Source organism: Salmo trutta, chromosome 1 (assembly GCF_901001165.1).
Source record: "Salmo trutta chromosome 1, fSalTru1.1, whole genome shotgun sequence".
Classification (NCBI taxonomy): domain Eukaryota; kingdom Metazoa; phylum Chordata; class Actinopteri; order Salmoniformes; family Salmonidae; genus Salmo; species Salmo trutta.
The window spans coordinates 221612-234855 of record NC_042957.1 but is presented as its reverse complement, the minus strand read 5'-3'; the positions used below and the strand labels follow the sequence as shown (position 1 = coordinate 234855).

At 46.6% G+C, this 13244-nt stretch overlaps 1 protein-coding gene across 1 annotated transcript in view; it reads right to left on the bottom strand.

Moving 5' to 3' along the window:
• LOC115206734 (chloride intracellular channel protein 5) overlaps positions 1-9701 on the bottom strand; it is a 68219-nt gene extending 58518 nt beyond the window's left edge. Inside the window, exon 1 of the mRNA XM_029773968.1 lies at positions 9012-9701. Within this exon, the coding sequence (XP_029629828.1) occupies positions 9012-9602 (591 nt within the window). The 5' untranslated portion in view covers positions 9603-9701. The remainder of the gene's footprint in view (positions 1-9011) is intronic.
• Positions 9702-13244: the final 3543 nt, after the last annotated feature.

Genomic DNA, 13244 nt, shown 5'->3' with positions numbered 1-13244 from the left:
ACATCTCTAGTTTAAACTGACAGCTCTAGCTTAAACTGACAGCTCTAGTTTAAACTGACAGCTCTAGCTTAAACTGACAGCTCTAGCTTAAACTGACAGCTCTAGTTTAAACTGACAGCTCTAGTTTAAACTGACAGCTCTATCTTAAACTGACAGCTCTATCTTAAACTGACAGCTAGAGCTTAAACTGACAGCTCTATCTTAAACTGACAGCTAGAGCTTAAACTGACATCTCTATCTTAAACTGACAGATTTTGATGTGGATGTTTATATTATGTCATTTGACTGCAGAGTTGAAGATTGCAGGTTCAATCCCACATTTTAACCATGTTTCTTTTGAGAAAAAGAAAATGGTTAACATTTTTTATTTTTTATTTCACCTTTATTTAACCAGGTAGACCAGTTGAGAACAAGTTCTCAATTACAGCTGCGACCTGGCCAAGTTAAAGCAAAGCAGTTTGACACAAACAACAACACAGAGTTACACATGGAATAAACAAACATACAGTCAATAATACAATAGAAAAAGTCTATATACAGTGTGTGCAAATGAGGTAAGATTAGGGAGGTAAGGCAATAAATAGGCCATGGTGGCGAAGTAATTACAATTTAGCAATTAAACACTGGAATGGTAGATGTGCAGAAGATGAATGTGCAAGTAGAGATACTGGGGTGCAAAGGAGCAGAAGAAGAAGAAATAACAATATAGGGATGAGGTAGTTGGGTGGGCTATTTACAGATGGGCTGTGTACAGGTGCAGTGATCTGTGAGCTGCTCTGATAGCTGATGCATAAAGTTAGTGAGGGAGATATGAGTCTCCAGGTTCAGTGATTTTTGCAGTTCATTCCAGTCATTGGCAGCAGAGAACTGGAAGGAAAGGTGGCCGAAGGAGGTGTTAGCTTTAGGGATGACCAGTGAAATATACCTGCTGGAGCGCGTGCTACAAGTGGGTGCTGCTATGGTGACCAGTGAGCTGAGATAAGGCGGGGCTTTACTTATAGATGAATTATAGATGAAATTGAGGCTCAGATAATTAATTAATTTACTAAAAAAGAGAGAGGACGTCTTTATTTCATCAAGATTTATACATCCAGTCAGAAATGCAGAAGTCTAAAAAGGAAGCATGAGAATTCCTGATTGACCATACTGCCATGGTTATATACTGAAAAAAACAAGATGGATGACAGCTTCCCTTGTGGTGCAGAGGGTAAAAGACCAAAGTGGAGTTTGCCAAAAGGCCCCTAAAGGACTCAGACCATGAGAAACAAGATTCTCTGATCTGATGAAACCAAGATTGAATTGTTTGGCCTGAATGCCAAGTGTCATGTCTGGAGGAAACCTGGCACCATCCCTACGGTGAAGCATGGTGGTGGCAGCATCATGCTGTGGGGATGTTTTTCAGCAGCAGCGACTGGGAGACTAGACAGGATCGAGGGAAAGATGAATGGCGCAAAGTACAGAGATCCTTGATGAAAACCTGCTCCAGAGCACTCAGGACCTCAGACTGGGGTGAAGGTTCACCTTCCAACAGGACTACAACCCTAAGCACACAGCCAAAACAACGCAGGAGTGGCTTCGGGACAAGTCTCTGAATGTCCTTGAGTGGCCCAGCCAGACCCAGGACTTGAACCCGATCGAACATCTCTGGAGAGAGCTGAAAATAGCTGTGCAGCAACGCTCCCCATTCAACCTGACAGAGCTTGAGAGGATCTGCAGAGATGAATGGGATAAACTCCCCAAATACAGGTGTGCCAAGCTTGTAACGTCATACCCAAGAAGACTGGAGGCTGTAATCGCTGCCAAAGATTCTTCAACAAAATACTGAGTAAAGGGTCTGAATACTTATGTAAATGTGATATTTCAGTTGTTTTTTTCTATGCAAACATTCTAAAAAACTGTTTTTGATTTGTCATTATGGGGTATTGTGTGTAGATTGATGACGGAAAAAAACAACAATTGAATCAATTTTAGAATAAGTCCATAACGTAACAAAATGTGGGAAAAAATCAAGGGGGTCTGAATACTCTCCGAATGGACTGTACATTGAAACATCAAGGTAGGGTGTGTGTGGACGTGTGACAGGTATTCTACCCCCTAGGGCAGGAGATGGGGTCTATGGGCTAGGGGCTAGGGGCTAGGGGATAAGGGCTAGGGGCTAGAGGCTAGGGGTTAGGGGCTAGGGGCGAGGGGCTAGGGGTTAGGGGTTAGGGGCTAGGGGTTAGGTTTTAGGGGCTAGGGGCTAGGGGCTAGGGGATAAGGGATAGGGGCTAGGGTCTAGGGGATAAGGGCTAGGGCAGGAGATAGCGTCTATGGGCTAGGGGCTAGGGGCTAGGGGCTAGGGGATAGGGGATAGGGGCTAGGGGATAAGGGCTAGGGCAGGAGATGGGGTCTATGGGCTAGGGGCTAGGGGATAGGGGCTAGGGGCTAGGGGATAGGGGATAGGGGCTAGGGGCTAGGGGATAGGGGCTAGGGGCTAGGGGCTAGGGTCAAGGGGATAAGGGCTAGGGCAGGAGATGGGGTCTATGGGTTAGGGGCTAGGGGATAGGGGCTAGGGGCTAGGGGCTAGGGGCTAGGGGCTAGGGTCAAGGGGATAAGGGCTAGGGCAGGAGATGGGGTCTATGGGCTAGGGGCTAGGGGCTAGGGCAGGAAATGGGGTCTATGGGCTAGGGGCTAGGGGCTAGGGGATAGGGGATAGGGTCTAGGGGATAAGGGCTAGGGCAGGGGCTAGGGGCTAGGGGATAGGGGCTAGGGGATAGGGCATGTCCAACCACTCTCTTGTTCAAATCTCTCTCTCTGTTAATCTGTGTTGCTCAATCATCACGGTGACCGTGCTAGAATAGAAAACACTGATTACAGCCAGTGTGTGTGTGTGTGTGTGTGTGTGTGTGTGTGTGTGTGTGTGTGTGTGAGTGTGGTGTGTGGTGTGTGTGTGAGTGAGTGTGGTGTGTGTGTGTGTGTGGTGTGTGTGTGTGTGTGTGTGTGTGTGTGTGTGTGTGTGTGTGAGTGTGGTGTGTGGTGTGTGGTGTGTGGTGTGTGTGTGTGTGTGTGTGTGTGTGTGTGTGTGTGTGTGGTGTATGTGTATGGTGTGTGTGTGTGTGTGTGTGTGGTCACCTCTTGTTTCTATGGTGGTACAGTGAACTATAGTTAATGATTACATGGCCGTTTCCGGGGTTTGTCAAAGTCAAAGACGGTGAACAGAGGATATAAACACAGTGGAATAAACCAGCAGCTCCTGGTCTACACACACACACACACACACACACACACACACACACACACACACACACACACACACACACACACACACACACACACACACACACACACACACAGACATGAGCATGTTGATGAAGTTAACAAGTGCCTCGCTGAACTCTCTATAACCACTGTGTACTCTATGTTTTGTGGGACAAGGGGGAGGGTTTCAAAGCTGGGCGTTGAAGCCAGTTCCACCGGCTGATTTTCATTCCTCCCCTTCCCACGTCAAGAACTGATTTAAACCTGGAACACCAGGTGGGTTCATTATCAGGTAGAACAGGGAACCTGCTGTCGTCTGGACCTCCAGGTTCAGATGTGAATAACCCTGGCCTGGGCCTATCCTGCTGATATGGGCTGCTGTGAGGGCCTGGGCCTGCTGATATGGGCTGCTGTGAGGGCCTGGGCCTGCTGATATGGGCTGCTGTGAGGGCCTGGGCCTATCCTGCTGATATGGGCTGCTGTGATGGCCTGGGCCTGCTGATATGGGCTGCTGTGAGGGCCTGGGCCTGCTGATATGGGCTGCTGTGAGGGCCTGGGCCTATCCTGCTGATATGGGCTGCTGTGAGGGCCTATCCTGCTGATATGGGCTGCTGTGAGGGCCTGGGCCTGCTGATATGGGCTGCTGTGAGGGCCGAGGCCTGCTGATATGGGCTGCTGTGAGGGCCGAGGCCCGCTGATATGGGCTGCTGTGAGGGCCTGGGCCTGCTGATATGGGCTGCTGTGAGGGCCTGGGCCTGCTGATATGGGCTGCTGTGAGGGGCCTGCTGATATGGGCTGCTGTGAGGGCCGAGGCCTGCTGATATGGGCTGCTGTGAGGGCCGAGGCCTGCTTATATGGGCTGCTGTGAGGGCCGAGGCCTGCTGATATGGGCTGCTGTGAGGGCCTAAACCTGCTGATATGGGCTGCTGTCAGGGCCGAGGCCTGCTGATATGGGCTGCTGTGAGGGCCTAAACCTGTTGATATGGGCTGCTGTGAGGGCCGAGGCCTATCCTGCTGATATGGGCTGCTGTGAGGGCCGAGGCCTGCTGATATGGACAGCTGTGAGGGCCTGGGCCTATCCTGCTGATATGGGCTGCTGTGAGGGCCGAGGCCTGCTAATATGGGCTGCTGTGAGGCCCGAGGCCTGCTGATATGGGCTGCTGTGAGGCCCGAGGCCTGCTGATATGGGCTGCTGTGAGGGCCGAGGCCTGGCCTACTATAGCAAAGTCCATGTGTGTGTGGGGGGGATGACCACTCACACAGCCACACCTTAACGACCTTCAGACTACAGCAGAGTGGTGAGGAGGGTTATGGGGTCAATCTTAGACGGTAACTTAATGACTCTGTCTTTCCCTGAAAAAACACTATCTGATGCAGATAGGTCGTTTACAGACCATATACAACCTTAACACACGTTCTAGTCAATGTTTTCTTTCTTACGGCTGTTTTAAACATCACCTTTATCCCTAAGAAGAACAATGACAATTGAAAACATTGTGTGACAGTTGTATACATATTAATCCCATTTCTTAGGTCTACCTTCTGAGTCAGAGAAACAGCTGTCTAATCCCATTCCTTAGGCCTACCTTCTGAGGCAGAGAAACAGCTGTCTAATCCCATTCCTTAGGCCTACCTTCTGAGACAGAGAAACAGCTGTCTAGTCCCATTCCTTAGGCCTACCTTCTGAGACAGAGAAACAGCTGTCTAATCCCATTCCTTAGGCCTACCTTCTGAGACAGAGAAACAGCTGTCTAATCCCATTCCTTAGGCCTACCTTCTGAGACAGAGAAACAGCTGTCTAATCCCATTCCTTAGGCCTACCTTCTGAGACAGAGAAACAGCTGTCTAATCCCATTCCTTAGGCCTACCTTCTGAGACAGAGAAACAGCTGTCTAATCCCATTCCTTAGGTCTACCTTCTGAGACAGCGAAACAGCTGTCTAATCCCATTCCTTAGGCCTACCTTCTGAGACAGAGAAACAGCTGTCTAATCCCATTCCTTAGGCCTACCTTCTGAGACAGAGAAACAGCTGTCTAATCCCATTCCATAGGCCTACCTTCTGAGACAGAGAAACAGCTGTCTAATCCCATTCCTTAGGCCTACCTTCTGAGACAGTTGAAGAAACAGCTGTCTAATCCCATTCCTTAGGCCTACCTTCTGAGACAGAGAAACAGCTGTCTAATCCCATTCCTTAGGCCTACCTTCTGAGACAGAGAAACAGCTGTCTAATCCCATTCCTTAGGCCTACCTTCTGAGACAGAGAAACAGCTGTCTAATCCCATTCCTTAGGCCTACCTTCTGAGACAGTTGAAGAAACAGCTGTCTAATCCCATTCCTTAGGCCTACCTTCTGAGACAGAGAAACAGCTGTCTAATCCCATTCCTTAGGCCTACCTTCTGAGACAGAGAAACAGCTGCCTAATCCCATTCCTTAGGCCTACCTTCTGAGACAGCAAAACAGCTGTCTAATCCCATTCCTTAGGCCTACCTTCTGAGACAGAGAAACAGCTGTCTAATCCCATTCCTTAGGCCTACCTTCTGAGACAGAGAAACAGCTGTCTAATCCCATTCCTTAGGCCTACCTTCTGAGACAGAGAAACAGCTGTCTAATCCCATTCCTTAGGCCTACCTTCTGAGACAGAGAAACAGCTGTTTAATCCCATTCTTTAGGCCTACCTTCTGAGACAGAGAAACAGCTGTCTAATCCCATTCCTTAGTTCTACCTTCTGAGACAGAGAAACAGCTGTCTAATCCCATTCCTTAGGCCTACCTTCTGAGACAGTTGAGGAAACAGCTGTCTAATCCCATTCCTTAGGCCTACCTTCTGAGACAGTTGGAGAAACAGCTGTCTAATCCCATTCCTTAGGCCTACCTTCTGAGACAGTTGAAGAAACAGCTGTCTAATCCCATTCCTTAGGCCTACCTTCTGAGACAGAGAAACAGCTGTCTAATCCCATTCCTTAGGCCTACCTTCTGAGACAGTTGAAGAAACAGCTGTCTAATCCCATTCCCTAGGCCTACCTTCTGAGACAGAGAAACAGCTGTCTAATCCCATTCCTTAGGCCCACCTTCTGAGACAGAGAAACAGCTGTCTAATCCCATTCCTTAGGCCTACCTTCTGAGACAGAGAAACAGCTGTCTAATCCCATTCCTTAGGCCTACCTTCTGAGACAGTTGGAGAAACAGCTGTCTAATCCCATTCCTTAGGCCTACCTTCTGAGACAGAGAAACAGCTGTCTAATCCCATTCCTTAGGCCTACCTTCTGAGACAGTTGAGGAAACAGCTGTCTAATCCCATTCCTTAGGCCTACCTTCTGAGACAGTTGGAGAAACAGCCGTCTAATCCCATTCCTTAGGCCTACCTTCTGAGACAGTTGGAGAAACAGCCGTCTAATCCCATTCCTTAGGCCTACCTTCTGAGACAGTTGGAGAAACAGCCGTCTAATCCCATTCCTTAGGCCTACCTTCTGAGACAGTTGAGGAAACAGCTGTCTAATCCCATTCCTTAGGCCTACCTTCTGAGACAGTTGGAAAAACAGCTGTTCAATCCCATTCCTTAGGCCTACCTTCTGAGACAGTTGGAGAAACAGCTGTTTAATCCCATTCCTTAGGCCTACCTTCTGAGACAGAGAAACAGCTGTCTAATCCCATTCCTTAGGCCTACCTTCTGAGACAGAGAAACAGCTGTCTAATCCCATTCCTTAGGCCTACCTTCTGAGACAGTTGAGGAAACAGCTGTCGAATCCCATTCCTTAGGCCTACCTTCTGAGACAGTTGGAAAAACAGCTGTTTAATCCCATTCCTTAGGCCTACCTTCTGAGACAGTTGGAAAAACAGCTGTCTAATCCCATTCTTTAGGCCTACCTTCTGAGACAGAGAAACAGCTGTCTAATCCCATTCCTTAGGCCTACCTTCTGAGACAGAGAAACAGCTGTCTAATCCCATTCCTTAGGCCTACCTTCTGAGACAGTTGAAGAAACAGCTGTCTAATCCCATTCCTTAGGCCTACCTTCTGAGACAGAGAAACAGCTGTCTAATCCCATTCCTTAGGCCTACCTTCTGAGACAGAGAAACAGCTGCCTAATCCCATTCCTTAGGCCTACCTTCTGAGACAGCAAAACAGCTGTCTAATCCCATTCCTTAGGCCTACCTTCTGAGACAGAGAAACAGCTGTCTAATCCCATTCCTTAGGCCTACCTTCTGAGACAGAGAAACAGCTGTCTAATCCCATTCCTTAGGCCTACCTTCTGAGACAGAGAAACAGCTGTCTAATCCCATTCCTTAGGCCTACCTTCTGAGACAGAGAAACAGCTGTTTAATCCCATTCTTTAGGCCTACCTTCTGAGACAGAGAAACAGCTGTCTAATCCCATTCCTTAGTTCTACCTTCTGAGACAGAGAAACAGCTGTCTAATCCCATTCCTTAGGCCTACCTTCTGAGACAGTTGAGGAAACAGCTGTCTAATCCCATTCCTTAGGCCTACCTTCTGAGACAGTTGGAGAAACAGCTGTCTAATCCCATTCCTTAGGCCTACCTTCTGAGACAGTTGAAGAAACAGCTGTCTAATCCCATTCCTTAGGCCTACCTTCTGAGACAGAGAAACAGCTGTCTAATCCCATTCCTTAGGCCTACCTTCTGAGACAGTTGAAGAAACAGCTGTCTAATCCCATTCCCTAGGCCTACCTTCTGAGACAGAGAAACAGCTGTCTAATCCCATTCCTTAGGCCCACCTTCTGAGACAGAGAAACAGCTGTCTAATCCCATTCCTTAGGCCTACCTTCTGAGACAGAGAAACAGCTGTCTAATCCCATTCCTTAGGCCTACCTTCTGAGACAGTTGGAGAAACAGCTGTCTAATCCCATTCCTTAGGCCTACCTTCTGAGACAGAGAAACAGCTGTCTAATCCCATTCCTTAGGCCTACCTTCTGAGACAGTTGAGGAAACAGCTGTCTAATCCCATTCCTTAGGCCTACCTTCTGAGACAGTTGGAGAAACAGCCGTCTAATCCCATTCCTTAGGCCTACCTTCTGAGACAGTTGGAGAAACAGCCGTCTAATCCCATTCCTTAGGCCTACCTTCTGAGACAGTTGGAGAAACAGCCGTCTAATCCCATTCCTTAGGCCTACCTTCTGAGACAGTTGAGGAAACAGCTGTCTAATCCCATTCCTTAGGCCTACCTTCTGAGACAGTTGGAAAAACAGCTGTTCAATCCCATTCCTTAGGCCTACCTTCTGAGACAGTTGGAGAAACAGCTGTTTAATCCCATTCCTTAGGCCTACCTTCTGAGACAGAGAAACAGCTGTCTAATCCCATTCCTTAGGCCTACCTTCTGAGACAGTTGAGGAAACAGCTGTCGAATCCCATTCCTTAGGCCTACCTTCTGAGACAGTTGGAAAAACAGCTGTTTAATCCCATTCCTTAGGCCTACCTTCTGAGACAGTTGGAAAAACAGCTGTCTAATCCCATTCTTTAGGCCTACCTTCTGAGACAGAGAAACAGCTGTCTAATCCCATTCCTTAGGCCTACCTTCTGAGACAGAGAAACAGCTGTCTAATCCCATTCCTTAGGCCTACCTTCTGAGACAGAGAAACAGCTGTCTAATCCCATTCCTTAGGCCTACCTTCTGAGACAGTTGAGGAAACAGCCTTTTTAATCCCATTCCTGTTTATCTAAGAGCCTATACTGTATATACCTATTTCACAGTTGTTTATATGAATATCCCTTCTGAGACAGTCGGAGAAAGTTTGAGAAAGTTGACCATTCTTCCTTCCTTACCTTGACAAACAGGGAGATTTCGGGCGCATCGGGGTCATCGGGAGTGGCACTGTCCTCGTCGAGAGTAACGGCTTCTAGAGTCTCGATGGTCTTCAGACTGTAGTCCACCGCTTCTTCCTCCTCCTTGTCGCTCAGACTCTTGTCACTGTGGCTGTAGGCATCCACCAGCCTGTCCTGCAAGTTGCCCTCGTGCTTGGAGGAGGAAGAGGAGGAGGAGGATGATGATGATCGTCTCGAGACAGCTCCGTCACCGTTAACCTCGAGCACAGCCTCAACTTCTGCCGCTAATTTCATCTCCTCCACCGTATACTTATCCCCCTCGTTGTTGCCGTACGAGGAGGACGAAGAAGAACAATCTTTCTCTGCTGCCGGTGCTGCTGCCTGTTCCGGCGCGTCTCTGGTGTCCATGTAGTCCGGTGAGGATCGCTCCCCGCTTGGGTATGAGTACACCTGCTCCTCTCTGCGCAACGCCTCTTCCACCTCACTGGGGGTTTCATAGATAACTCCTTGGTTCTCATACTTGGCCTCGGGAGGAGTGTCGGGCCGCTCATACACGCTCCCCTCCGCTACGGTCTCGTACACGTTCTCCATGCTGGACGTTTCTCTGGCTGAATGTTCAGGGCCGACTGGGGGAGAGTTGTTCGTTACAAGGTCGCTGCAACTAACTGACTGGTGATTGTCTGTTGGCGCGCTGGTCTCTCTCTCTCTCTCTCTCTCTCTCCCTCCCTCCCTCCCTCTCTCTCTCTCCCCTCCCCCTGATTACGAGCATGAGTGAGCTCTAGCAATGATAACTCAGACAGAACTTTGATCTTTCAGTAGCAGTCAGGTGATTCAAGCCCTAAACGGCTGCTTGTAAAGGAGACCTGGTTATATAGACTTTAATGATGGTTGGTTGGTATTTTACACCTAACAATTTGATTGGATTCATTAGGATCCCCATAGGCCGATAGTAATAATAACAGTACTGGAGAAGTCACATAGCATGTCCTATACTATACTAAAGGAAAGAAGGTAATGACATCGTTGTGACATACTGTATATGAACAAGTGCAAACGGCTTGATGAAGTGTGAGATCTGGTCGTGACGGTAAAATACACAGCGAACAAACTGGTACAGACGGGAACAGAGCATATAGGCTCCCCAATGATACCCTATACCCTATATAGTGCACTACCCCAGAGGGCTCTGGTCTAAAGCAGTGCACTATATAGGGAATAGGGTGCCATAGGGCTCTAGTCTAAGGTAGTGCACTATATAGGGAATAGGGTGCTATAGGGCCCTGGTCTAAAGTAGTGCACTATATAGGGAATAGGGCTCTGGTCTAAGGTAGTGCACTATATAGGGAATAGGGTGCTATTTGGCATGTGCACAAAGCACCCTGCAGGGTGGGTGCAGGAGGGCAAACCCTTCAACCCTTCACCATATATAATCACCACATAGCGTATAGTCTGAAATCACTACAGAGAAAACAAACTCCTTATCAAGAGACCCATTTATACCCGCTGCTAACATGCAGCCTTTGTTCTGATTTTGTCCACATTTCTGATTGTGCTCACATTTTGAGACTGGTGTAGACAATTAAAAGCCACATTGTGATCAGATCTCCCACCACCGGACGTAGACAGGGAACATTTGTATCTGGATAATAATCGAGTGTAAACAGATCTTTATAATTACATTTTAGTCATTTAGCAGACGCTCTTATCCAGAGCGACTTACAGTAGTGAATGCATACATTTCATACTTTTTAAAAATGTATTTTTATTTATTGAATTTTTTTTGTACTGGCCCCCCCATGGGAATCGAACCCACAACCCTGGCGTTGCACACACCATGCTCTACCAACTGAGCCACAGAGAAGGCCAATGAAGACATTTAACCAGCTAGAGTCGCTGTCCCACCCCCCCTCTCTGAAATATAATTAACATAATAAAACATTTCCAAAATAAAGCTGTGAATTTAAGCTAGAGATATCTGCATTGGGTTCGTCTCAATCCACTTCATCCGCCGATGTCACACTTTCGTATCTGAGGTGAAAGGTCACGGAGCTAGAGCGGTCGTTTCTCAGACCATGAGACGTCCTGAAAATCGATCTTCTCAAGAAATCGTCTGTAGCGTCCGAAACAGTTCGGGCTACACGCTATTATGACCCCTCTGTGGAAAGGTGAGACTGAAGGTACCCTAGTCCCAGTTGAAGACATTAACGGAAGTATATATGGAGACTGTTTAGTGACGAAAATAAGGGGTTAAATACATACAGGGGCGACAGCGTAGCCTAGTGGTTAGAGCGTTGGACTAGTAACCGAAAGGTCGCAAGTTCAAATCCCCGAGCTGACAAGATACAAATCTGTTGTTCAGCATCTGATCAAGGCTGTTCCTAGGCTGTCATTGAAAATAAGAATTTGTTCTTAATAACTGACTTGCCTAGTTAAATAAAGGTAACCTGTTATTTCTTATATCTCTCAGATATAGGATAGACACTTCAGAACAAACTTCCTTTAGATTTGTTTTTGGGGACTTTGTTGTTCCATGTAGTGAATCTGTTATTCAATGTGTTTCTATGGGCTAATAGCAGTAATCTGTTATTCAATGTGTTTCTATGGGCTAATAGCAGTAATCTGTTATTCAATGTGTTTCTATGGGCTAATAGCAGTAATCTGTTATTCAATGTGTTTCTATGGGCTAATAGCAGTAATCTGTTATTCAATGTGTTTCTATGGGCTAATAGCAGTAATCTGTTATTCAATGTGTTTCTATGGGCTAATAGCATTAAGGACTATCTGTTATTCAATGTGTTTCTATGGGCTAATAGCAGTAAGGACTATCTGTTATTCAATGTGTTTCTATGGGCTAATAGCAGTAATCTGTTATTCAATGTGTTTCTATGGGCTAATAGCAGTAATCTGTTATTCAATGTGTTTCTATGGGCTAATAGCAGTAATCTGTTATTCAATGTGTTTCTATGCACTAAAAGCAGTAAGGCCAAATATATTTTATTAACAAATTCTTTTTGAATACTTTTTTTTTATATATATATATATACTTCAAGGGGTCTTAAAATTCTAAATCAAATAGCAAAATGACCCTTGGTATGATCTTCTTCAAACAATTCCACAGATGTGACTGGTGTCACGGGTCACTACTTCACAGGAGATGTAAATGTAAACTTTTTTTATTTTTACATTCATAACAGAATTCACAACACACTAAGTGTGTGCCCTCAGGCCCCTACTCTACTACCAGATATCTATAACGCTAAATAAATGTGTGTATAGTGCGTATGTTATCGTGTGTGTGTGTGTATTCATGTGTCTGTGCATGTGTGTGTCTCTTCACAGTCCCCGTTGTTCCATAAGGTGTATTTTTATCTGTTTTTTAAATCTGATTCTCCTGCTGCATCAGTTACTTGATGTGGAATAGAGTTCCATGTAGTCATAGCTCTATGTATTACTGTGGCGCCTCCCATAGTCTGTTCTGGACTTGGGGACTGTGAAGAGACCTCTGGTGGCATGTCTTGTGGGGTATGGATGGGTGTCTGAGCTGTGTGCCAGTAGTTTAAACAGACCTCTGGTGGCATGTCTTGTGGGGTATGCATGGGTGTCTGAGCTGTGTGCTAGTAGTTTAAACAGACAGCTCTGTACATTCAACATGTCAACACTTCTCACAAATAACAAGTAGTGATGAAGTCAATCTCTCCTCCACTTTGAGCCAGGAGAGATTGACATGCATATTATTAATATTAGCTCTCTGTGTACATCCAAGGGCCAGCCGTGCTGCCCTGTTCTGAGACAACTGCAATTTTTCCAAATCCCTCTTTGGAGCAGCTGACCACACGACTGAACAGTAGTCCAGGTGCGACAAAACTAGGGCCTGTAGGACCTGCCTTGTTGATAGTGTTGTTAAGAAGGTAGAAACTAGGGCCTGTAGGACCTGCCTTGTTGATAGTGTTGTTAAGAAGGTAGAAACTAGGGCCTGTAGGACCTGCCTTGTTTATAGTGCTGTTAAGAAGGTAGAAACTAGGGCCTGTAGGACCTGCCTTGTTGATAGTGTTGTTAAGAAGGCAGAGCAGTGCTTTATTATGGACAGACTTCTCCCCATCTTAGCTACTGTTATATCAATATGTTTTGACCAGGACAGTTTACAATCCGGGGTAACTCTAAGCAGTTTAGTCATCTCAACTTGCTCAATTTCCACATTATTCACTATGAGATGTAGTTGAGGTTTAGGGTTTA